The following is a 27,711-nucleotide window of genomic DNA, read 5'->3' on the forward strand; positions in this document are numbered from 1 at the left end:
TTTATTGTAGCCCTTCATTTTAGATTATCGTCTTTAAACTGGATTTTTGAGACATCTGAATATGTTGCATTCATATAAGGTGTGGACTCCAAGCACATTGAAACACACTGATCAAATGTAGTTCAGACAAAGCATATTTCTCCCACAAAGTTTCAGGTAAAGCTCAAATTATTTCAGTCGAAAATGTGATTATGACTAATCAGCTCAGTACGCCTATTTAGTAAATCCTCCGCTTCAGGAATCTCAACCCCATGAGATTAAAAAATGGGGATTTTGTGCCATGGTAAAACACGTAGGTTACTAGCACTGAATCCACTAAAACATATGAGTGAGCTGTGCAGTCTAATTTAAAACGAGGCATTAGCAGGTTGTGCTCCAAGGTTGGAGACCAGCTTGTTAGGAAAATAGATTTCACACTTTTCACTCAGAGTTTTGCAATTCCTGAAGCATTCAAAGCTGTGAAAAGCTTCAGTATGAAAGCACGATGTCTTTTTGATTTGATAGAAAGTGTTCTGATGCAGCAGAAATACTCCGATCTCTTGGACTGAATGATATTTTCCTCAAAGGAGGAAGGAAAATGCGTAATTGAGATTTGTAACGAAATGAGCAATAATGATGTAGCATACAAATGATGATCAGCAAGAATAAAGTCTTAAAGGAATAGTAAGACATTTTTGAAACATTCTTCTTTGCATTCTTGTCTGAAGTTAGATGAGAAAATCTGAAATCCTCTCTTTTGAGACAGGGATTGTGATTAGAAAACCTGCTAACTTTAAATATGCTTCTTAAAGGGTAAATTATACAGGCGGAAATAATGGCTTTGATCAACACAATGCATATTTTTCACCTTTGAAAACTCCTGTATCAGCTGCCTGCATGTTTGAATGGAGTAATAGGTCATACAAATGCAGCAGACTTGTAATTATTGCTCGTGTTTCCCCTCTGGATTTGAGTTAATCAGCATGGGCTTAATATATTCACAAAGGGGACAACAACATACACATACTTGGTAAAAGGTGTTGTATGACAGAAAGAAAATATAATCAAAAGAGATGTTGGACTTAGAGCCCCCATCTGTGTGGAGTGCGTAACAATACACATCTCATGTTCTCTGCAGTATATCTCCTCTGCTCTTGGTCAGATCCATCATATTTCTGTCTCAACCTACTTCCCTTCTCTGTCTCTTCTCAGAGGGGTCACAGGGTGATGGATGTCTCCTCCACACTCTCCTGTTCTCCTTCCCCTTGGGCTCGCTCTTCACACTCTTTCCCTCCATTATTTCCCCCTCTTTCTCTCTCCTTGTCGCTCTTCTATTTCTTTCTCCTCAGTAACCGGTAAAAATAGAGCTTCATAAATCATGCATCTTCTCTCAAAGCGGCACGTAAGAACGAGAGGAACAAATGGGGAGGGGATGAAAGAGAGAGAAGGATGTTGAGGATGAGATGTAGAGACGGAGGTGGGTGACATCAAACTCCAGGAGAGGACTGGGGAGTTGGCAGGGGAATAGATTGAAGCTGCAGGGCTCTTGGCTGCCCTCTCTCCGTCTCTGAGAACATTGGTTGATTTGCGCTGGAGTCGCACCGGGTGGAGGAAATGAATGTTAACATGCCGGGGAGCGGCTGGCAGACGATGAGTGGTCACCTTCCCAACAGAGTTACATGCTTCAAGCCGATACAGGAGGAGAGGAGATGTCTCTCTCACACCTCCAGGAGGCTTTTTACTCTGATAGAGTCGATCCGTTTGTCACCCCCGGTTACAGTAACAGGAGTCTGCACTCTCACCGGGGGGGAGGTTAAGTGAGAGATACGGACCACAGCTGTGCCTCTTACAATCACAGCAAACCACTAAACAAGACATAGTGCTCCCTGGATCCATTATGTTGCCGTGCAAACAATTGAAGTATCACTGAAAGATTACCAATGTTTACACTCAACAGCCTCACGAACGGTTCTTTAAAGATGAGATAGGAGTTATGGAGCCAGACGCCATTTCTTTATCATATATATCTACATTACTGCTCACTTTTCCCAACAACACATTACTTTTAGAGGTAGTGCCATCACCAATTTCATATAGGAAGATTGGAAAATATGCAGCTACATCAAACAAGATACAGTAGACCAGAGATGGAAAGTGCATTCACTCAAAACCCGTCCTTGACTTCCTTTTTGTGTACATTGATTTAAACAAACTATGTCATATGATGTAGTTTCACTGATCTACTCGATAGTGTACCAAAAGTCTAAAATTGGCTCCTTGTTGACAAAATACAACATTAAATGATCTTACAAGTAACATAATACCTTTTAAAAATAATAACTACTTTTTATTTTGTTACATTATATTTTGATGTAAAGACTTTTTTACATTTACTTAAGTTACATTTTGGTTTAAGGACTAGTAATGGAATATGTTTATACTATGGTATTTTGTACATTTACTTAAAGGTGGGGTAGGTAAGAATGGAGAAACCAGCTCGAGTGCGCTAGAATTTGAAAGTACGCAGCCGAAAAAAATCTGCCCCTTCCTTCAGACTTCCTTACAGAGCCCCTCCTCCAACACACACGGACGCGCACATGACCAATGAGGGCACGAGATAAGTTTGTGCACGGCTGACAGGCAGGTAGGCCATCCAGTTATTTTAGCCGGGCCGGCTCAGATGATTGGTCGTGCTTTTTACAGTACTACGGCTTCCACAGATGAAATTGTTTTAATGTATTTATTGTCAAAGCAGTTAATGTATTCATTGCTATCGGGATGTTAAGAGCATTCCATGGAATACAACAAAAAGTGTTTCTGAAGTGAATTACCTACCCCACCTTTAAGTACTTTCTGTGTTTTCACCACTAGGCACTGTAGGCGTATCTGGTGAATTGCCATTTTCATCAGTTATGTCAGTTGCTTAAAAAAATTGTTGAAAAGGCCTTCAACAACAAAATCATTAAAGTTGTTGTTAAAGATCATCACGCTATGTATTTATTTGTTGTATAAATATGTTTTTATTATTTATTCTTATCATTTTTATTCTAATATTGAAATATTTATTTAAAGCCACCCTATGTAAGGTTATTTAACAGACTGTATCTTACATTTGCGCCACCCAGTGGTATCAGACACAGTGACATTTTGGCAGCAGCCAATCAAACACCATGGATCTGTTGAGAGACTACAGTCTGCACTGTAGTTGCATGCAATTCACTAGCTTAACAAGAGAACTACACAGATTCATACTCCATTGCAAGAAGTTTCACTTCTTTCATATATGCACACATTTGCTATCTCTTAGTCACCAACATATGCTTTCTATTCCCTCCCTCTGTCTTCTCTTTTCATCGCTCTCGACGATGAGTCATTTATATGACGTGTATCCATCAATATCATTAAACATTTATATACCTAGATGGCTGGTCGCCCATGTCGGGCAATGTTCAAACCATGTCAGGAGGAGGGTCACGATGCACATTGACCCATTCAGATGGACCTGAATAATTAAAAAGATGCAAGAATCACATGAAACCCGACCAATCTTCTGTTAAATCTTACATTTCAAAATGAAGGTGAAATTCAAAAACAATACTTCACCTGCATTGAATCAGTCCATTAAATGTTCGTTATTAGTTGGCAGGATAGATTTGAGGTGGTATCTACCTCCTAATTGATTCAGTGGGACATAAACATCTATTGGTAAACTGGATCACTTAACATACGTAATTTATGTGAGGAAAACGTACATGTTTCAACCCAAAACCTTATCTTTTTTTGTTTTACCTAGACAGGCAGTTGCTTAAACCAAATCAACTACTATTTTCTTTCCAGAGTTACATCATTTTGTAGGTGCAGTTTTCCCAATCTAAAGCATTATAATGTTAGTGATAACAAAAGGTGACAGCCATTTAAGTAAGGGATAATGTATTGCAAAGGGTTATTGAATAAATAACACAGTACAGGGTGATCAGGATCTCGATGCGAAGGCGTTCTTTTCTTTTACTGAGGACAGTTCAGCCATCATGAATCCAAAGTTTCGTGCTCTCCAAAAATATAAACCTGCATTTTTGTTTAAAGGTCCCATGACATCGCCATTTCTACTGATCATAATTCCATTGTTGAGGTCTACTAGAATAGATTTATATTGTGCAATTTTCCAAACTCACATTGGTTTCTCATACAGCATCTCTGTATAGTATGTGTATTCACTCTCTGTCCTACACGGCTTGTTGGAGCTCCTGCCCCCCCCTCCCTGTGAGCCCAGTGTGCTCTGATTGGTCAGCTCGCCCACTGTTCTGATGAGTCCACCACCGTTACAGCGGAACATCAGTGATTATGTGTTAGAATGGCGTTAGCAACCAGAAAATGACACCAGTAATGACAAACAGGTGAGAATGCTGCGTGGGGTCTGGGGGCCGTGTTGGCGGGACGTTGCGCGGCTCGCTGCTGTGAGGAGCGGACAGTGTGAGCTGGGTTCATTTCCTACTTGCTGCGTGGGATCTGCGAGACAGCAAGACATCGCGAATGGACGCGGGAAGGGGGGGGGGGGGGGGTGCTGAGGGGGCTGCAGCACCCCCATCTGCGAGGCTCCACTAGCACCCGCACCCCCAAACGCGGCGCACCTACAGTGTAAGCGCGCCACAGTTTCACCGCTGCGAGGCTCCACTAGCACCCCCCCCCCCCCCCACCCACCCCCAGCCATTTGGACCAATGGGTCCATTTGGGTATGGGCACGTCACTGTACCCAGGAAGAAAAAGAAAAATCTCCAACGAGGCGTTCTGGGGCAGCATAGAGCAACGGTCTGTTCTCCTTAGCAGCGGTGTGTTATCAAGTATTAACAACCTCTGAAATGTCTAATTGGACTAATCACAATTGAGTATTCAACTAAGCCGGGTAACAATATGCTAAGAAAGTTCGAATGGGTCATCACTTTGAGGGGTTCTGGTTAAAAAAAAAAATTTTTTTTATAACATAACAGCTTTATTAAAGTTATTCTGTGTATTCGTAGAAGGAAGCTAAGGAATGATTAAGTAAAATGAAGGAAAATCTGATTTAAATATTCTGCTTTTGATTCTATTACATGTCTAACATTCCCTGCTTGATACTGCAAGACCATGTTATGTTGATGTAAACTAGTTTGTTTTGTTACAGTATTTGGACAAATTACAGCTAATTGGCTAAAAAAGGACAACACTGCATGGTTCCTTTAATCCCTTAAGGTCATTCACAAAAATCCTTATTGGAGGTGATGCAATCAGGTGTGCCAGGCTTTGGTTGATGACTCCTTAGTGAGGCAAAATTAGCCTTTAGGGAAACAATGCACCTGTCCCTTCAATGACACTGCTGAGTGAGGAGTGTCTCTGCAAGATTACATTTAAACACTCCCACATATACACACACAAACGACCTTGTCACAGTGCGGAACAATACAGGACCACAGCAGCTTTAATCCCATATACTGGAACCAGAGTCAGAGCCATAAACACAGAGTAAAGGCATCTGTGGTGACTGGAACTGCAGTCTTAAATAAACCCACACAGGACATATTTTAACTGGATAAGAATCACACACACACGCACAGTGAGTGATTTCCCCTAAGTCAGCGCTTCATGGAAGCAGCCACACCCTGGCGCTGTAAAGAGTAAGTGAGGTCAACTTGTGTGTTAATAAATGATGGGTTCTGAGTGGAAACCTGGCCAACGTGGGGATTCTGGGTGTAAAGAGTGAAAAGTTCAGCAGATATACAAGAGCAAAAGCACATCCAGCTCAGAAACTCTGGCAGAAAGGAGTCTCCATATTTCATGAGAACTTCTCCCTGACTTCACATGTAGGCTACGAACAAAGTTGGCATTTTTATCGGAGTTGAATCAACGAGTTTTAGCCAGACACGCTGAGAGCATCTGCCTGCCTGCCTTCTTCTCTTCCCTTGCTATTATGTCCCACTCTTTATTCAGCTCAGTCTAAGGTTTGCTTTTTGTGCATTACAGATAAACTACCTGCCCGATTTTCATGAAACTTGGTAGAAGGGTCTAGCATGTGTCAAGCTATTCCTTTTTGGAGCAGATCCAAATTACCGTGTGGAAACATGCTTTAGTTTTCACTTATGGAAACGGCCCTGGAGGAGATCTGTGCTCTCTGAGGGCCTTGTGACGCTGAGACACTTTTCATTACAAGTGATATTTTCTTTGAGTAAAGAAATGTAGCCTTGATCTCTTAGCCACACTCACTCAATAAGTCCTTTGACTGAAGTTAATGTGCTATCTATTTGATTATGTCCTGTTAGAATTTCTAAAGGAAAGAGTCTTGCGACAAACTTTAAGTTTCCTCATTCACATCAATGGAAGCACTCAGTTGATATGCCTCAATAGTAATGGAAGATTTGTAAAACTTTGTTGGCAAAGTCTCAAAAGTCTTGATGAGTGAAGACCTTACCTAACATTTCAAGGCCAATACTGTCTTGTAACCGTATTGCGAGAGTTTTAGCTAATAGGGTAACTATATGGAAACTGTGTTGGCTAATGAGGAGCAACCAAAATTGACCTGAAAAACAATGTGATTTTGATAAAATATAGCTCATAATGAACTGTATACTTAAGCAATAGCTCACGACAGGCCGTGGTATATGCTCATTATATCACAGCTAAGGGGCGTGGTTCGGCACCCACTGAAAAACTGTCCAGCATCAGTAGCATGGCTTACGTGGTTACTTGTATAGGCTGAGGTTGTTCTAGGCTGTTGCTTGGCGTGGCGAGAATATTGCTCCACTTTCTCCGGTCCCCGAGATTCGGCTTCCAGTAGCTCTGGAGAGAGCTTTCGCACCTGTGGCCACTAACGGTCATAATTTCTCTGCTTTGTTTCAAGACCCGCATCAGAAAGCTTTTGAATGGTGATACTTTTCCAGTTGGTCGACCTGCTCTTCACGTAGCTCTACATGTCGTCGTTTAGGTGCTTTTTGTTCTGGAGATAGGCACTCCTCAATCCACTCCTCCATAGTAAGACCCCCCCCCCCCCCCCGGAGGTCGAAGTTAATCTTAAATATTTTTGCGGACCTTTTTGATTACAGATTTGAAAACATCGTTGCTTGCTTTAAAAGTAGCACAATTCATGATGTCAAACCTTGGAAAGTATCTAAATATCCCTGCCCTAATGCCAAAGGAACTGCACACTGAATATGTTTTTGCCGTTTGATGTCTATGTCTGGACCGTTGCGTAAAAAGGAGGGTTTCTGCTCCGTTACTTCTCCGCTGCTTTCTTGTTCCAGTTTGAAAAGCAAACTGCAGGCAGTTTGCTTTTCAGTCCAACTGTATACTGTTTATCTCAGACGCGGAGGGATACTGAGTTGTTGTGAAAAGTAACTTACAATTCTACCCGTGGTATACGCTCAGTATACCACGGCTAAGAACCAATCAGATTGCTTGATTTTACTTGTCCGTTTTATAAAGTCTGGTAGATGCTGTAGTCCTAGTCTAGTAGTGTATTATTGCACATTTACATCTCTCACATGATGCATCGCTATTTCTGTTGGATGACTGTCGAATTTACTCGAGTCAGTCCTTTGATGCCAGTATGATACATTTGTCTCATCAAGGTTTGAGCCAATATTTTATAATTATTTGTTAATAAACTTTATTGTACATTTTTTATCTTTTATTTGGTAGTAGTTGTTTGCTTCTTTTTTTTACATTGAAATCTTTTTGTGTTTATATTTGCACCATTAAACACCAAAGCAAATTAATTGAAAGTGTAAACCCTATTGGCCAAAAAATCTGATTCTGATTAGGTTCAATTAAATGAAAAAGCCATTGAGTGATATCAATAAATTATTTTCATGCCATTCATGAGTCGGGAATTCAGCAGGTAGTCAGTCGGCTCAGCCAGAATGGGAGTGCAGTTGTCATACTCAATTGACTCTACGATCACTCCATCCCTAGGAACGCACCCAAACCAATGCAGCTCCTTGTATTTTTCAATACAGTTCTATTCTGTGTGTGTGCGTGCGTGCGCGTGCGTGCGTGTGTGTGTGCGTGCGTGCGTGTGTGTGTGTGTGTGTGTTCTGGACTCACCGCGGCAGTGAGGCGGCTGCGGGCGTTCACAGCGTGTTTGAGAGCCAGTTTGATGATTGAAGGCAGTCTAAGAACAACAGCCTCGATGTCCTGCTCTCCCCTCATTCCGCCGGCCAGCTTCCCCAGCCCGTCTACGTAGCTCTTCCAGTGGGGCTGCACCTCGGCCGCCCCCCCCAGGCAGCCCTGCATCACGGCCTGACAGAAGCCCCTGCAGGCCGGCGGCCCCAGCAGGCCCTGGCAGTGCGGGCAGTACCACAGCCTCAGCAGGGCCCGGCTGCAGTCCCTGCCGGGGCGCAGGTGGTCCGTGGTGTTCACAACCTCGATGCCAAGGTTCAGCGCCTGCAGGAAGACCCGAGTGGCCAGGAGGGAGCGAGACAGACGGGTCATCATCAGTTTGGGATAGGGGCCAAATGCTGCGGACTCCTTCCAGGCCCCTCTCACACACTCCTCAGATGCAGAGGAAACGGTGCCGCCAAGCAGGCGCCGGTAAGCCAGGGGGAAGAGGCGCCCGTAGAGCACCGCCACCATGTGGTCCACTGAGGAGTCTGAGCCCAGGATGTACAGCGACATGTCCAGGAAGAGCTGCCCCACGAAGCTCTGGGCTCCACCCCCGAGGCCCGGGAACTCCGACTTCAGCATGGCCAGGGTGAAGTTACGGCCGTGACGCAGCACCAGGTCGAAGGCCTCTGCAAGAAAGTCAGAGAGAGTGCAAAGAGTCAGACGGGGTGAAAGTAAGGACACCTTTTCAATATCTGTTGCATTCAGGAGGTGATGCTCTGCCTCGGTAATCACAACAACTTGGCAGAGCTGTCAAAAAGTAGGCAGCAATTTAGCTGAAAAGCATGAAACACTCCAAAAGATGCAATTCCCCCCAAAGATCTATTCCATCCCTAACGGTCACAGTAGGAGAAACCTCCCACGCCAGCCTCTCTTTCCCTTCTCCCAGTTTTTCTCAATCTGTTGTTTTCTCTAATGGGACTGCTCACACATGCAAACGCACACACAGAACAGCATAATACACGGAAATAAAGAGAGCAGATGAAAAACAGGATCTGGGGATTGAGCTTTGAGTAAAACGAAAAAGAAGCTAGAACAGAGCTCACTTTAAATGAGTCCCTTTAAAGGAGAGTCTTCATCTCAATGTATTAGTCAAGCGGGAGAGGATGTCTGCAGGGAGGAAAGCATACAAAGCACGCAGGAGGGAGATGTGCCTGGCCGATGTGAGGAGGGGAAATAATCAGTGGCGTTTCAAGGCACAAAGTGAAGTCTTATCAACAAGGTGGCACAAGAACCCGGAGCTCTATCAACGACCCGCTAGCTAAATAAGTGAGGACCCAACAACACAGGAGGATTTAAAGCTCCATTACTGAACTTAGCAGGGGAGATGAGAGTCAGTGAAATGCAGCTTTGGACAGGAGAATAGCGACGGATGGCGAAATCCCATTTATACCCCTCATCACTTTGTTGAGAGTGATAGCGACCACTGCTTTGAGAGGGCGGGGGCGCTGGTATAGGCGTTAGGGGAAGTTATTGCTTTTTGTGCTACAAAAGCCATTTCATCTTTGTTATTTCCTTTTGGCCTGCTTGGGTAGTTTAATTTCTTTCTCTTCATGCTTCTCGGAGGTCAAATGAAGCTCGTCATTCTACACAGAGCCCCGGGTCCTCGGACAGCATGGTGTGATACCTCTGTCTCTTTTGTGTGGAACAGATCATGTGTTTTTCTAATGTGCAATTTCAGGCACATTGGGAGGTCCGTATGAGAAGATGACGATATCTGAGCAAAGGAATAAACATCATTCCCCCGCTCACTAACTGCTGCTGGGGAGCATTTATTTATCACTTTTGAATGGAGGATTGAAAGAATCCGAACAGAGGCAACACTGGGGCTATGAAGAAACATCCATATGGGTCGAAAATGTTTCAATCTAACTGGAAATTGCTCTTGTTTTGAAGCTTGGTGCCCTCTTTAACTTACGGCAACAAACTATAAAAGTAGAGAGGAAATAATTAGAAAGAAGTAGATTTTATGCAAATCTTTCAAATAATTCAAAACTACATATTGCACATAAATGGTAGGTGTGGGTCCATTGCTAGTTAGCAACAGCAAACGTCAGTGCAGCCAGTCAAATGCTGTTTGGCGGGAAAGCACAGTTGGCACGAACACTCAAGGAAATACACGTCGGAAATCGTTTATATATACATCTTAGGTTATTTGATTTACAAAATGACTTTCACTTTAGTTCAGTGTCAACTTATCCTGGTTTAGTGTTCATTGCAACTTCTGTGATGTTAGTTAAGTAAAAAGGCAACATCAAAGCATACCACCTACCACCATAATGCAGCCTATTCAGAACCATATATGGTGATCGACATGTAAAAAACCTCTAATTGAAACAAAGGACTTTCACAGATGAAGCCGACGTTCGCGTCTTTTGGGAAATCAAAAGTCAAGGTTGATTCATTTTAACTTACGTAAGTACGTGAATTATGGTTATTAAGCCACATGCTGTAAATAACTTATTTACATATGTATTGTTCATGGTCTGGGGTAACATTTTTAATTTGAACCCAGACCATGACTTATTTCCCAAACTGGTTTTGTGGTAAACAGGATCAGGCTGCAGTTGTACATTTGAATCAATGCATGAATATGAAACCGCATTCGTGCTCAGCAAAACAGACGCTGGGTTAATAAAGGTTATAAAGAAATCATTTAAAAGATGTTTGGAGGAATGTGAGAGGATGCTCCGGAGCAGCGCACATCTGTTTAGATTTTCAGACGACGGCCGTCCTGCTGCGACAGAGAAGCACTTCCCCCTGTGATCAATGAGCAGACAGATGTGCAGATTGCTAGACGAGACAGGGAGACAGACTGGGAGGAGGTAAGACACACCCACACACACACAAACACACAAACATAAATACAAAGTCTTCTCCTGGTAATTCCTTCAATATTTTGTTTACTGATGGAGAGTCTGTGAGAAATACACATCCTTCTCAAAGATGTTTGTTCCTCCTTTCTTCTGATTCTTTGAAAGCCTCTTTCATCAAACCCTGTGATTCAGCTACCTGTAGTATCTCTTACACCACAAAGAGGAGAGCCACTTTGTAATGGTAAAGAGAAAGACTAGAGGGCTCTTCATAAATGCAATTCAGTGGCTCTGAGTAGCCCGGGTCATGGCAGGAACCATTGCGAGCCCATTTCCTGCACATACTGCTCGCCCTCTTTCATCAGTGAGAGCCTGAGCGGGATCAGGTATCCTCTAATGGAGGGGAGAGGGGCCAGTGACGTCCGGGATACTACTGTAGGAGGTCAAGGGCACACATTACCAGAGCGGGAGCACGCAGGAACATATTGGGTCATGCTTAAAATTAGCAGTAGCATTTATTTTGTCAGTGTCACAAATGGAGACAGAAGGCTGGCTGCTGGAAATCGCTTTCTCCTCAGAGACTGAGGGCTTTTTACCAGACACATCAGCAGGAGAGGGAAATGTCTCTTAGCTCAGTCCACTTATTTCATCAGCCAGATAATGTTTACTCCAAGGACATTGGGCCTCTCATCTTCCTTGTGCATTAAAATATGGATATCCACTAAATTATCTCCAATAGGCAACAGGCACATTGCATTAGCATTGATACTGTCAAACTGCAGCGTTACATTGTGAGCGGGTTATCATGATCAAATCAAACTTTATTTATATAGCACTTTTCATACACTTAAGGTAACAAAGCTCTATAAACCCAAAAAATAAAAATAAGAATACAAAAATGAATAATAAAAAAAGAAATAATAAAAAAGAAATAATAATAATAATACATTTCATAAAAATACAAATAAAAAAGGAGGATCTTGAGTTGGCACTTAAACGTATTATCATTTTCTGCCGCCCTCTACATATCATGTCATTAATCAAAGCCCTCAATTAAAGTATGATCAAGTCCAGATAGTCTAAAAGAAATCTAATAAATCTGTGTCAAAGTGGGGTCACTTATTTCTGACACCTAAAAGCTCTAAGAGTCTCCGCTCTGACATGTAACAGGCTTTCACATAATATATGAATGGACCTGTCAAATGGGCATATTTGATGTCCAGTCTGGGTGATATATAAGTCAACTCAGCTCATAACAAGCCCGACCGACTGACTGACCGACGCTGAGTTGGCAGACAGGTGGCTCATCAATCAGCGACCCAAACACCGATTATTCCCAGAAGAGGAAAACATCAATAAATTAGCCAGCCAATGAGACTAATCCATTTGGCTGATGGCGTGTCACCTCTAGCCGCCACGGAGATGGATGGAGAAGCTGCAGCCAGCTGGTCCTGGTGACAAAACAGAACCTGTTCGGGACGCAGAGCGAGGACTGGCAGGACACAGACACATGCCAGCACTCTGTCAGGTACAAACCATGTATCTTCAAAGTGCCAAAGTTTTGATGCAACACAAGCGATTGTTCTTAAACCAGTCAATTGTGAATGCACTTCCTTTTTTGACTTCATTAGCCTTGTGAAGATTTTTGATTTATAGAAAATACAAGCACTGTAAATAATTTGTTATTTATAATTTTGTAATGACTGTTTTTTTATATTGATATTCTTGCTATGACGGTGGTCATTTGACCATCCTGGTTTTTGTCCAATGTATTATAGGCTGGGCACAATATGGTGCAGTACACTCAAAAGAACAAATCAATCTTAATCCATCATATAAAAATGGTTGGGGGAAAACTACATAATTAGGTAAATAAATGATAAATAAATGTAATTGAAATCAGTTACAATTACTGAGAAATAATATGTTGTTAAAAATAATGTATTAATTAATTTAGGTAAAAGCGTACACGTAGAATTTAACATGTATTCTGTTGGCCTGGTTCTCCTAATTCATAATAACCTTATTTCATATTTTTTTTAACACCAGACAGTTTTGAGTTTTAACTTGGCTTGTTTAACTTTTCATACTTTTGAGCTTCATTCTACGGTGGCCTACAGGTGCAAATGCATTACAACAAACCCAAAACACTTCCATTTTAAAAAAAAAAACGCGGTCAAATTTAAAAAACGATGCAAATATAAAAATATAAATGTGCCACAACTCATGCAAATTAAAAACACATGTGCAGGATTTACAAAACGTTCACCAACTTGACGAAACAAGCGCAGCGTTTACTAAAAGTGATGCACAAACAAAAGGCAGCAAATAAAAAACAGCAATAAGCTCAAAACACAATGGAAACGGGGACACTGGAAGGTGATGCAAACAGCTGGGACCCGGCCGCATTTTTTAGCATTCGAGTTTCTTGCTCGTTTTCTATTTGCAACGTTTTGTTATTGCAGCGCTTTTAGTAAACCCTGCATTTGTGCTTTTATATTTGCATCGTTTTTGAAAGTACCTGTTTTGGGCCGTTGTAGTGCGTTTGCACCAGTCGGCGACCGTACATTGCCAAGTTTACAACATTTGTTTTTAAAGGAAACAAATGAGCTACATCTATTCGATTAAATTATTTAAATCGTAATGTTAAAATACTTATTAAATGTTAAGCAGGGTATAACTAGTCATTTTTAAGCCATTACATTAAAAAAAAAACACTCCTAGTTGTAGGTTTTTTACATGAGTGCACAGAGAGTAGCACAGGCTGACACACCTCCCAGCATGCTTTGCATTCAGTTGTGATTTTATGAGCCACAACAAAGGCATCATCTGTTCATCGACTGTAAACAATATGTTGTTTTTCCAGACACACTTCACTCCCAAAGAGCGACCTGTCCCAGGTAACCCGAGACGTAGCAGCTCCACCTGACCAGCTACCCTTGCAGGACCAGTGTGTGTTTGAATCTGGGTATCATGCGTTTACGGGAGGCAGCATAGGCGAGGCAGGGCAGGGGGGGTGAGGAGGGCTAGGGAGGGGTGGGCTGGTTCCAGGAACAAAGCAGGCAGGATGCTGGTAAGGCCCTGATAGCATCACCAGCAGACCATGAGGGCCAATGGACAGCGGGGCAGAAATGAGACTTGTATTAGGTTACTCCATCTGTTAGAGAGCGGCCCGCCTCACACACAACACACGCATGCACACAGACGTACACAATGCAATCACACAGTGCACAGCAGCAGCCAGGTGGTGACAGTGTGGGCGAACATTTGGCAAACCATAGCGGGAGAGCAAGTTGTGAGTCAGGTGAAGGACTACAGCTAGACACACACACGCATTCTTTTACATTTAATTATCTGACTCCCAAGTGCTTCAGGAAAATGTTTCTCCACAGCTGGATGAAATAACAAACATTGAAAATCCATCAACTTGTCCTATTACCTTTGGTTTGCTTCCCATAATAAATGCCTATAGACAGGGGGATTTTTTAAATGAAGGGTAACATGTTAAACATCAATTCTGGGAACATGACAACACTGCTTGAAACATTAAGGTGACCAGACAATCACCAATCAAAAGTTGTAAACAGTTTGACCAGTTTATCAAAACGACTTTATTTGGAGGTAAAAGGGAAAGTGAGTGCTCTGTTTCTTAGCCTGTTAGCCTTCTTTTTAGCAAATAACTATTTTCAATCAATCACAAAAGTTAACTAGTTAAGAAAAAAAGGGCTTCCACTCACAATTATGTTCATGTCTGAGGGTGATCATTTAAGAGATAAACCGAATAATCGTTTAGTCTATAAAATGTCAGAAAATATTGAAAAATATAATATTTCTGTCCGTCCAAAGCCCAAAGAAATACACTTTAAATATGAAAAGAAGTAGAAGTTCATATTTTACAGCATTTTCTGTGCTTTCTTAAAATTAAGATGACTAGTTAGGTGACGATAAATGGCGATTTCTGTAAATTGACTAATGGATTAGTCTAGTCAACTTTTCAGCTGTACAAAAAATGGTTTATTCCTTTGAATTAGTATATTTGTTTTAATCACAGAAGTTGATCATAATAATGATGAATAAATAAATAAATAATAACAAATACAATTATAATAATAATAAAAACACTTAGCGAATATAATTGTAGTGGAAATAGTATCAACTGGAAAAATGGGATTGTCTTTGTGCCACTCTAATTATGTAAATAGTGAAATTTCAGTTTTAGAAAAGGGAAATCTATATAATTGTATTATATCATATTTTAAGTTATTGTAAAATAAACCCAATAACAATAAGCCAGATCCTAAAAGACTCCTGTCATCTTGTTTCTTAAGAAAAGACAGGAAGCTCTGGACATGCACACGGACCAATACTGCTGTCCCCTCCTGATACAGAATATGCCCGGCTGCTTCCTCTGCCTCCATATTTCTGCCTTCCACCATTGAGTCCATTGATTTCTGGCCCTGTGGTCCTTGCCGAGGTCAAAGTTGAGCCGTGCTCTATCTCAGTCCGGCAAACGGGCGCTGCCAGAGGAGTTAGTGTACAGCAGAGTAGAGGACACGGTGAGGGTGGAAGGACACAAGGGCAAAAGTGAACTGGAAAAACACAGCAGAGGGCTGGAGGGTGGAGGGGGAGGAAGAGGAGGGGGATAGCGAACAGTGCCAGTACGTGTGGAGAGAAACATTCAGCGAGGCAGGCTTTGAAGCTGCATTCAAAGGCAGCCGGAGTCAAGCGGTGCCAGAGCTGCGAGACACATCGCACACACCTCTCGCCAAAACTCAGCCACGGGGTGAGAGAGACCTGACACCCCAATCAAACGCTCGCCTCGCAGACAAAATAAATACATCTGCGGACTCAGAGGAATCTCTACCACTCAGAAAGTGAAAGGCTATTCCAATAATGGATTCACTTCCAGCTCGCAGACAAAGACAGAGAGGCAGGACACACACAAAATCATGTTTCAATCACTTTAGAGGACATTGCAATGGCTTACATTCATTTCCTGTAGAGTTAATCTCACCCTAACCATGGGCGGTATGTCAAAAATCGTAATCTAATCGTATATCGCTGAAATCCTATCTTCATAACGAAATATTTCATGATATAGCATGTTTTGTGTTAATCCCATAAATATAAAGTCTGTATAAAATAACTTTGTAAAACTTTCTATTCTCCTGTGTGAATGAACAGCTTGACAATTGAAGTTTCTCAAGCTTTTATAAGACACTTAAAGTTGGGGTATGTAATTTTGGAGAAACCAGCTCGAGTGCGCTAGAATTTGAAAGTACACAACCGGAAAAAATCTGCCTCTTCCTTCAGACTTCCTTACAGAGCCCCTCCTCCAACACACACAAACCCACACATGACCAATGAGGGCACGAGATAAGTCTGTGCACAGATGGAAGGCTGACAGGCAGGTAGGCCATCCAGTTATTTTAGTCGGGCCGGCTAAAATGATTGGTCGTGCATTTTACAGTACTACGGCTTCCACAGATGACATTTTTTTAATGTATTTATTGTCAAAGCACTTAAGATATTCATTGCTATCGGGATGTTAAGAGCATTCCATGGAATATAACAAAAAGTGTATCTCGAGCCGGTTTCTCAAACTTACCTACCCCACCTTTAAGTGCAATAGCCGCGTTCACACCGGAGTACTTTTCACCGTACTTTTCGCGTTTAGTTCCGTTAGTACCTAAGTGCCCTGGGGTTAAAAGCGCCGGGGCTCTTAGTGCCGGAACTAAGTACAGGAAAGTACTTGGTGTGAACGCAGCTAATGTGAAAAGTTTCAAGTGAAATACAAAATATTAAAAGTAAAGACAAAGTGCTTCGACAAACATTTATTTTAATGCTCAAAGCCTGGGTTAAGCTATAGTCATCCTTTCTTTTCTAGCTGTCCATATAAAACAAATTATAAAATAAAGTGTTTGAGGTCATAATAAGTCGGAGTCTGGCAAATTTAGCAAAAGACCATTTTATGGAAAGTATCAAAACCAAACCAAATCCGGTTCACAGAATTTTTTTTAATTATTTTGACAATTTTACAATTACCCTAATCCTGAGAACAATTCCTAACCCAAAAATACAATAATTCACATGGGGACCTTTTTGGCCCCGAGATGGAAGACGAGTCCCCGCAATGTAAGTGTGTAGACAGACGTATGTCCCCACAACACGAGTAAAACATGTTCTCTCACACACACAGCTCATGTTGCACTCCAGGGTTTTGATGTGTGGACCGGGGTAAAAAGGCAGCAGCCTCAGAGTGGAGACAGTTTGAGGGAAGATGAGAGAGGTCACGACAGATGCAGCTGGAGTACTCCACTCCAAATCAAGCATCCAAGCTCTATTAATCCAATATGCATCGCTGAGTAGATCCTGTGGTTGAAGATGAATACTCCCACTCACTCGCTCTCAGTCCATCTTTCATGTTTGCAACGCATCAGGCCCATGCATCAGTTTAATTCTGCAGCGGCTCGCTTTCAAACGCTAACAAAATGCTATAGAAGAAATATTTGCATAGTCATTTCACAAAGCGTGTAAAAAGTAAGGGAAGATGAGATTCTTTCCTTTTTGAAGTCGGGGCTTCAAGGACATAAAAGAGCAATAAACTGAACTGGAGTGAACTTACAAAGAAAAGCAGCGAGGGGGTACACAGTGTTTTTGAAGTTCTTGAAACAGATGGGTGCACAGTGTGAGATAGAGAGAGAAAGCAGGAGTGTGAGAGATGGAGAGGAAGAGATGGAGGGAAACAGTGAGGGAGCAGGAGGAGTGATGACTGGGCTGCTAGTTTCATCGTGATGTGGAGTTCCTGCAAGAAAGATCCTCTCTGAGGATTTCAACAAAAAGAAAAGATATGAAAACTACCATGTCAGATTGGTATCCCTTGTGTCTGACTTACAGCTAAAGGCTCCGGTGCTCTGCAGTGTTGATGTCAAAGTGACCTCAGAATATCAGAGGTTAATAATAACACACACTGCACTCATTAAGTTACACTCTTCCCCCTTGGTGCTTGTGAGTGTGTAGCGCACAGCGGAGAACAAATCCTACCTTCCGTCTTAATTAATACAAGCTGAGTTTAATAAAAGATTAGAAAGACCAGTGCCTCGCTGTTTTAATAATTAATTTGGAGTTATTTCATCTCTTTCTTTAATGATACACAGTGTGTGAGATGCTTTACTGCTACTGCAAGATTACTTAAAAGGTGATTTATTGTCAAAAATTCAAACGGATTGTGTTATTGTGTTTATAATTGACTGCCTGAACCCCTGAGGGTTGAAGGACATCAATGACAGTTTCATTACAGACTGCAGAGTGCCGTGTGAGAGCTACGCTGTTGACTTTCTCTTGTTAAGATGTGGGTCCAAATGCGTAAACACGGAAAAAGCTTGTGTGAGGGTCAAGAGTTTAGTAAGTTAGGGGGGAAAAAGGTTCAAAAATTAAAAAGATCTTTTCATTTTCAGCCGGATGTATCAACTTCAGTTTTAACTTTGTGAAAGGGAGAATGGCCTTGGGGAGAAATAAAATGCCAACAGACTTTGATGTGGAACATGAAAATGTGGCGTTTCTTTTTACCGGCAGCAGTTATAAAGAAGAGCTGGAATAAGAAAAGCTGTGGCTGAGCTTTTGGCGGCTGGCAGAATGATTAACAAAATACAAGATGGGAAGAACATGTTGAGTCTCTCAGCAACAGGCTAACGGGTTATCGGTATAGCTGTCACCGAGGAGGGGGGTATCAGGACAGGGGTCAGACAGGGGAGGAGGGAAAAAATATGCGGGAAATTACTGAAATAGCTAGAGGCTACTAAAAGAAGGAGGAATCGATTTATGCTGATTCAACAACAAGGTTTGACAGATCGAGAGAGGAACATTCAGTTCAACTGGGAAAGTGATCAGAGTGAAGACACAGAGCAGAGAGCTTTGGAGCTTGTGAATGAAAAGGAGGCAGCTGTCTCAAAAGACAAAAGACATGCTGGGAAACGGCAACAAGTCAAAACGAGCGAGTGCAAAGCAAGGAGACAGCTCGCGAAGCCAGACCATCAGAAGATGACAGAGAATGCATCAGTGTACTTCTGTTTCAAGTGTGGAAGAATCCCTGATGGCACTACGACGACCACAGAGGATGCCAGCAAGAAAACAAAGAAGAGAAACTAGCTAAGACAGCGTTTGCAAGGCTCATTTAAAAATCATAAAGTGAACATTCAATCTGGATAGAGTTAACAATATTCATCAACTTTTGCAGTATACCTGCATACAAAGCTCTCATGTTGTAGCTGACAGCAGATCTGCTACTTCCTTCACGATCACATACAGTCTTATATTCTTTGTACCTGTGGTAATCTCGTAGCTGCTAAACCTTGATGTAGAGACTTTTCCTACATTTAGAAACCTTTATGTGTCACTGAGGTTTAGTGTGTCATGTAGAAACTCAAAGGAAGCTACTGTTCTGACAGACAAAAGACACATTGAGAGAACATAGCAGGGTAGAAGGTATTCTAAAGCAGCCGAGTGAATGTGATGGACAACTCAATTCAACTTCAGCAAATGTGGTTTCTCAAATGGTTCTTCTGTTCTGTCGTTAAGTAATAATGAGCAATTTAATCTGGGAATCAAGCACCAAAATAATTAGGTCCTGTTTGTCTGCGGCAAATGTATCGTTTATTTTCACAGAAAGTTGAAATAGGCAACAAAGTTATTTGAAGAGGCAACAAGTGTTCTTCAGCCTTGTTCAAACATCCCACACAGGAAAAACAGAAGTCAAGCTTTTTGTTTGCTGCAGAAAACTGTAAAAGCATAGATGGAAACAATCGGCCAACGGATTACAATAACGTTCCCTCATACCGATCTCTTTTATGTTGGAGAACATTAGAGCATGACCTTACAATCCCTTGTTGTATTTAGTTTCTTTCTGTACAATAGTGAGCCGATGTAAATGTCTGAAAAAATAACCTTGGTGACAACGTTTGAATTGTTTTTCAGGATTACAATGTTGAGTTTTTAATATTTCTATTCTATATGACTTAAATACCATATCAGCAGCTTTAATGGATATCAGAAGAAAATGCCAAGTCCTGTGTTTAAATGAACAGTTCAAAACCCAGCAGTTTCACATTTTGAATTGCAACACTGATGTGGGAAACAGGTGAGGGATAATGTGTTTCAATTGGTCCTGGGCCAATCCGAATGACAGTGCAAATACACAAATGGTGTTTAACTTTCGTTAACATTGCTAGATCGAGCACCTGGGCTACATAATGTGATGCACCTAAGGTAGGAACAACAACGTTTAAAGTCGGCAAAACATGTTGAGACAGGACTTACCCAGATGCCTTACGGAAAAGATTCATTGCAGACGAAAGTAAACGTTGGGTTAATGGATCTGATGAATGTACGACACATCTTTGGAGCGTGCATATTGTATTGTAACATTACGACTTAAAGCTCATGAACACACTAAAGTTGGTCTTCTGACCTCGGGAATGGCATATATAACATATCAGACCAGCAGCTGGAAGAGAAAGCCCCAGACACTAAAGCTTATACTCTGTTTTCACTCCAGTTGCTATAGGAGTATTCATTTTCCATATATTTCACTACACCACAGTCAAATATTGATATGGCACCATCCCCAGTAAATGAGTTGAACGACGCCCCTGAAGTCTCTTCCTACTAACACACCAGATGTCCTGAGATTTGGGGATGATGTCAGTTTATGGAACAAAAGCTCGAAACAATGAATCTCTAGACCAAAGACGAAGAGGAGGACTTCTGATCTCAAACAGAAAGAAATCCCTTCCTGCTCATAAACCCCTTTTAATCCGAAAGCAAATACGTTTGCTTTAGCATGACGGCACGAATAACATCGAACCAGCTTATTAACATTGCAGAAGGAAGTGAGCATAAATGTTTTTGAAACCACACAAAAGCATGATTGGCACTAAATTCAATCAGCACAACAGCAGAGATCCCCATGCTGTATTTTGACATCTGAAAAATGCATTTGGCTTAGTGCCACTGTGCAGCACAAACATCCTTTCCGGCAACAAACATCAAATCGGGTTAAGCTTTTTTACAGGACATTTAAATGTGTTACTGTTGTAATTTACTGCATCGTTGCATCTCCTGAAAATTGTCATTACGGTGCGTGGCATAATCTGCTTTTTAAATTCAACAAGGTGATGGAGGAATTTGTGTGGAAAAACATCAGCGAAAAAAACTCAAACAACTCTACAACTAAAGGCAACCGAGAGGAAACAACAAGGGGGTGTATTTAATTCATTGAGCACAAAATTATGATTTAAAAAGTTACATTATGTATAGAATTTAAGGACATATTGCTACTATTACTTCTACTACACATATTACTACTGATAATGATAGATTTTGGGAAATGTATTGACTACCCTGATGTGCTCATGGCTAAATAACTAGCAACCCAAGCTGATTGTCAACATTTCTATCCAATATTTTCTTTTCTGTTTACTGTGTCCTTTACTCCCCTGTGGCTTTCCTAAAAACATTGATTCATTTAATTCAATAATTATTCAATAATAATTCCATGTTTGGCACTCCTTCACTTTTGCCTTCAGGAGGGGCTTGATGAATCTTACATCATCACTGCTGCTCTGCTACTACTAGCTGCTGTGTGCGCTGTTTGACAGGAAGCATTATGTAAATCCACCACTTTCATCCATAACTGTGTGACTTTGCACCACGCAGAACTGGATTTCTCCGTGTACATCTGTCTTTGTAAGGGGAGGGTCGTACAAAAGAACGTTCCCAGAAACTGCTTTAATGATCTTCCCCTTTTGTTACAGCTGGAGAAACTAACTTCCTGCCTCCGAGAACGCTTCTTCTGTCTCTTCTCCTTCTTCTTCCAGATCCCATACAGTTGAGTTTTTTGCGATGTTTACTTCCCTGAGTTTATTGGTAAACAACCGCCTAATTAAAGGATGCTGCGAAGTGTGCAGCGCTTCCCAACCCGCGTGACTATAAATAGGTGAGCGTTAAGAAAGGGTATTGTACATGATGGAGGGGGGGGAAACCCTCTCAAAGCCTCTTTGTTGTTTGTGTGAGAGAGGAGATGAAAGACAAACGCCTACGCTGCCTGAATGGCTGAGACACACCTCACCCCCCCCCCCCCCCTTCCCATCTTCACTGCCTCACAACACAAGCTGAACCCCCTTGTTTGCCCCCCCCCCCCCGCATCAAAAACACATACACTTGTTAAGTTTTGCACAGTTTATGGCTCACTCACCAGAACACAAATAGTCTGACAAGTTCTCAGTTTGACCAAGGGCCGACACACACACACACACACACACACACACACACACACACACACACACACACACACACACACACACACACACACACACACACACACACACACACACACACACACACACACACACACACACACACACACACACACACACACACACACACACACACACACACACACACACACACACACACACACACACACACACACACACACACACACACACACACACACTCTCTGCAGCACAGTTTGTCTTTCTATCCCCTATCTGTCTTTACTTTCCTTTTTGTCTCCATTAATTAGAGCTGGTCTAACCTTCAGTGCTGCCCTCCCTTTCCTCCCCCTCTCCTCCCCCTCTCCTCCCCCCTCAGACCCCAGCCTTCATCCATCTACTGTGAAAAAGACATACGGCAGAATAAAAAATGAATGTGCCAATGTTTTTTTGCAGGGGAAACAATAGGGAGGGTCCCAGCCCTGCGCCACGTCGGGCTATTCATCTCCAGGTAAAGATGAGTCTCATCCCCTACTTTCCCTCTCGCCTCCCTAATCCTGCACTCCCAAAGCCCCTGTGCTCCCCTCCAGCCACCTCACCCCTCCTCCTCCACCGAGACTCACCTCGGCTATCCGTATTACAAATCTGGACCTCTGGAACCGGGGAAACGGCAACACTTTTAATTTTTAATCAGGGACCTGTTTTTTTTCCGCTCGCCTTCTCCCACCACCTTTCTCTCACCTTCACTTCCACCATGTCCCCCCCCTCTCTCTTACTCTAACTCGCCCACGCACCCCGTCCCTCGTGTCTCCCTTCCCAAAGTCACGGTGATGAATGGGTGAGCGCTGCCATCTCCGTGCCCACCAGCGAGAAGCAGAGGCCGGCTAACGTGACACAGACGCTCGCGGGGATCACAGGCAGCAAGGAGAGTAATTAATCCAGGAGGATGGGAGGCAGGGTCACTGTGTGTGTGTGTGTGTGTGTGTGTGTGTGTGTGTGTGTGTGTGTGTGTGTGTGTGTGTGTGTGTGTGTGTGTGCGTGCGTGCGTGTGTGTGTGTATGAATATGTATTGGAAACGGAGGATAGAAACTCCAGACGTAGAACTGGGGGTGATGTGTTTCAGAGCACAAGGTTAGGCCACTGTGTGTGCATCTGAGCCTGTATTAGTGTGTGTGTGTGTGTGTGTGTGTGTGTGTGTGTGTGTGTGTGTGTGTGTGTGTGTGTGTGGGGGGGGGGGGTAGATGAGCTCCTTAAATAAACACCACTTGGGTACAGACAGGAGTAGCCTGAGGCAACGCATAGAAGACTGTCCTTGAACTCCAGGGTCAAGCACACGCACACACGCACAAACACAGACACACACACACACACAATGAATTCCGACATCAGTGAGGATGGAGAAGGAGGCCGGTGAGAGCCTTGTGATGGGGGTGTGAGCCATTATTTCAGCTCCTTTGTTCGAGCTCCATTGTTGGAGCCGTTAATCAGAATAATCAGTAAACTCTAATTGTGTGCGGACGGCGGGGAGGACTCGGCTTCTAAATTAAATTACATTCACCTTGATAAGAAAGCCTCACAGACAAGTACGAAGCCGATGAAAGATGCGTAAGAGTCGGGTGTATAAACAGGTGTGTTCTCCATCAAAGCTCTCTAATTGGGCCAATCCAGTACCCACGCTGACGTGCTTAATGTTTCAGGGGATGACCGATTAGTGCGGCGTGGAGCGGCGTACACAAGCGCCCGGCTGGTTCCCTCTGTTCCGTGACGTCTAACCAGGGGCTACAGCGCCATGCATCATTAGTCCTGGCCCAGCTAGCATACCAATCACATGTCCCTATAGCCTAGGATAACCGAGGGGAAATGCAGGAAATGGCTTCCACGCTGTAGGGCTGCTCCTGAGTGTGGTCTCCCGGGTTTTTGTGAGTGTGTATTAATGGACAATGCCGGAGCAATTATGGCACAAAATGAAGCTGGAAAGAAAATGTGTCAACCTTCCGAATCGATCGATCGAATGGAGAAATATTGGATTTTGCAGCAAACATGAAAAAGACGTGGAGGATGTGTGAGAGCACATAGAGGGGGAGGGGTCACTGACAGCGCAGGAGTTGAGGAGAGTGGAAATGTGTTTTGGATGCTTCATATCCAGCTTTCATCTGTTTCTGGTGCACAGCAGATAAGAGGGTGAAAGGTGTAACACTTTTACATAAAGTTCAGAGAAATGAAAAACACGACTATGCAGCCAAGCCAGCCATATGTTCTCATACACACAGTGGAGCTTTGAGCTGTACGCTTAGATGCTTACAATGACAATGTTAACATTCTGTTGAGAAATCATAATGTTCACCATCTCTGTTAACTGTGTTAGCATTTGGAGCGAATTCATGTTCCCCATGTCAATCTTCTGTTAACATATATTAACCCTACTTATAGTGAGTTTAGGTTAAATTTGACCATTACTTTTATCAGGAAATGTTTTTGTGCCTCTACTGTGACATGTTTAGATGCTTTAATGTTCAAAAAGCTCTGTTTGCTCTGATTGGTTAGCTGGTCGGCTCTATTGTCATTGGTCAACCGCTTAGAGACGTCCCGCCCCTTAGCCTTTCACATACAATGTGTTGGAGCGTTAGCCAATAGAAGCGCGAGTGTTACATAGTGATGTCACTGTGTTACGGAAGTAAACAAAGGAGTCCAAGGGAGGCGTTCCAGAGGGAGACAAACTCCCTCTGGAGGGAGCTTTGGGATGTTAGCCTCTGCAGACCATGTATGTGCACAGAAACCTTTATAACACAGGAGAGGGAAACAAGCATAATAGGGCCTCTTTAAATCTTTACTCAAACTGTTGTTGGATTATGGATTGTGATCAACAAAGCTACACAGACGGTTTTAAAGCTGCATGCCTTATTATAAATACAATGTTCTCTGCTCGTCTTGTTTTTAGATGATTTATTGATTTGGTTTGATGAGATTTTCAACACCAAAGTCAATACAGCCTTTCGACCACAGAATAAAATAAAAAAGTAGATATAGATATTTTAGTCATGAATGGATAAAAGTAAATTAACAGGAACACTATATTGGGTAAAAAATAATGTTTGTTAAAGGTAGGGTAGGTAATTTTGGAGAAACCAGCTCGAGTGCGCTATAATTTGAAAATATACAACCGGAAAAAATCTGCCACTTCCTTACAGAGCCCCTCCTCCAACACACACGAACGCGCACATGACCAATGAGGGCACGAGATAAGTTTGTGCCCAGATGGAAGGCTGACAGGCAGGTAGGCCATCCAGTTATTTTAGCCGGGCCGGCTAAAATGATTGGCTTTTTACAGTACTACGACTTCCACAGATTACATTTTTTTATGGATTTGTTGTCAAAGCACTTAAGATATTCATTGCTATCGGGATGTTAAGAGCATTCCATGGAATATAACAAAAAGTGTATCTCAAGCCGGTTTCTCAAACTTACCTACCCCACCTTTAAGTGCAATGTGATTAAGAATCTAGCAATATGAATGATAAATAAACTTTACAAAAGGTTTTATAAAGGTCTGGGGAATGTAGGACCCTGGGAACATGGGAATTACCCCCTATTGGATTTCTAATTAGCACTTGAGGCTCATGGCCATTATTTGTGGAAGTATTTAGCCATTAACCAAAGTTTTGGTTTACAAGCAACATTGAACATCGGTGCTAGACGGCTAAAGGGATCAACACAGTTATTACTATTCATGCTAAAGGGAACATAATTGTGTGTAGCATTGCCTTCTAAAACGGAGCCATGCATCTAGCGTAGCTAAAAGAGATTTTCTGTGTTTAATGTAGCGTCTTCCTCCTCTTTGTCAGTTTCATCAAGCGATACGAGACGCTGTCCTGAATACAGGTAGAAGTAGGTGTCGGGCTGCAGCCCACACATCCTGACCCATTTTTTCAGAAAGGAGGAGCAATCAGCAGCACAGCCGAGGGGAGCCAGAGACAGGGAGCACACACGCCGTCCCAGAGGACAGGGAGCTATTACAGCACAGGAAATACAATCATCTACAAGCCTGGAGGCCATGTATGAGATTCAGCAACAGTACAGCAGAGGAGTTAGGTCCTTTTTAAGTCCGACCAGCTACCCCCATGGCTCATAGATGTGTTTGTGCCGCTTTAAGATTTGATCAAAGATACTTGTCCGCTTATTGAGGACAGTTGTTGCATTGAAGTGCATTATAGCTGTGAAAAGATATGAATGCGCTTTTTTCTCCACGCTTTTCTCCATCTTGGGACTCTTTTTTTCATTGGAGATTAGCAGACATTTATGAAGCAAGTGCATCGCTGCTGGTTTCCAGTACGCGAAATGGAGAGAGCGACATGGAGAGAGTGGATGAAAGAGGAGGAGGAGGGATGAGTGGAGGAGAGAGGTCACAGAGGAGAGCAGACTGACAGATATGGAAATCAAGTCAAGAGGGAGACAGAGATACAAACTTTTCCCTCTCTTCCTCTTTGTATTTACCCTTCAAAAAAAGAGGGTGAGGCCTAATAAAACATTTATCATTCCAGGAAAGCTCTTTAATGTCTTTGACATTAAAAGGCTGAAAGGAGGGAGAGAGAGATGAAACATGAAGAGAGAAAGAGGGAAAGGGGGATGTATATTTTGGAGTGGATGGCGGTAAGAGGTGGTGGAGTGGCAGGGATCGAGGAGGCAGAGGACAAGAAATCAGAGTCAAAGGTGCGAAAGGAAGCAAGAGAAAGGTGAAAGCAGGAGTTAAAAGGGGTGAATTACACACAGTCTGAAGATGAGAAGCAGCTCTGACAAATAATTGATTAGAAGAAGAAAAAAATGACAGCCATGCTGCAGGTAGAATTAAACTGAATATCCAGCCTGAATTCACTCAGAGTGTAGGATCTCAGATAAGGCTTGAATTGTTAAGGTAAACAAATCTGTACAGCTGAAAAACTCAGCCTCAGACTTAAACTTCATATGTTGTTTCATTACGGATACCAGTGTCAAAACCATATTTGAGTTTACTAGGACATTTGTATAGCACAGTAAAACAACCAAAGTGCTGAACAGGCGCACAATACAAATCAATACAAAGCAGGCAGTATAGGGAAGCAATTAACAGAAGATGAAGTCAAGGTGTCAAGCTAAATCGAGTGCCAACGTGAACAAGTCTTCGGCTAGGGATTTAGATGTACTTCCCCACTGTTTTAGTTTCTAGTTCTCGGAACATCTAGGAGCATTTCATTGCTCAACAAAGGTTATCTTAACTGGAGAGTAACAATGAAACCTACTAGATGAGGTGGCACCAGCCCATTGAAATCTTAAAATCAATCCTCAAATGGACAGAGAGGCAGTGGAGAGAGGACGGTATCAGCTATATGAGAACCTTTTTTCTTTTTCCAGTGAGAGGACGAGCAGCTACATTTTAAACTAACTGCAGGCGATGAAGAGACTGTTGATGAAACTGTTCTACACTTGCATGAAATTAATTAAAATGGTCTACCCAAGAGTTTATACTGGCATGAACAAACTTTCTCAAG

General features: G+C 42.4%; 1 protein-coding gene across 1 annotated transcript in view; it reads right to left on the minus strand.

The window, feature by feature from the left end:
* Positions 1-27,711, minus strand: part of gpc3 (glypican 3) — a 114,717-nt gene that overhangs the window by 40,834 nt on the left and 46,172 nt on the right. The window contains exon 3 of the mRNA XM_034121105.1: positions 8,050-8,735. Coding sequence (XP_033976996.1) covers positions 8,050-8,735 — 686 coding nt within the window. The remainder of the gene's footprint in view (positions 1-8,049; positions 8,736-27,711) is intronic.

Source organism: Trematomus bernacchii, unplaced genomic scaffold, assembly GCF_902827165.1.
Source record: "Trematomus bernacchii unplaced genomic scaffold, fTreBer1.1, whole genome shotgun sequence".
Lineage (NCBI taxonomy): Eukaryota > Metazoa > Chordata > Actinopteri > Perciformes > Nototheniidae > Trematomus > Trematomus bernacchii.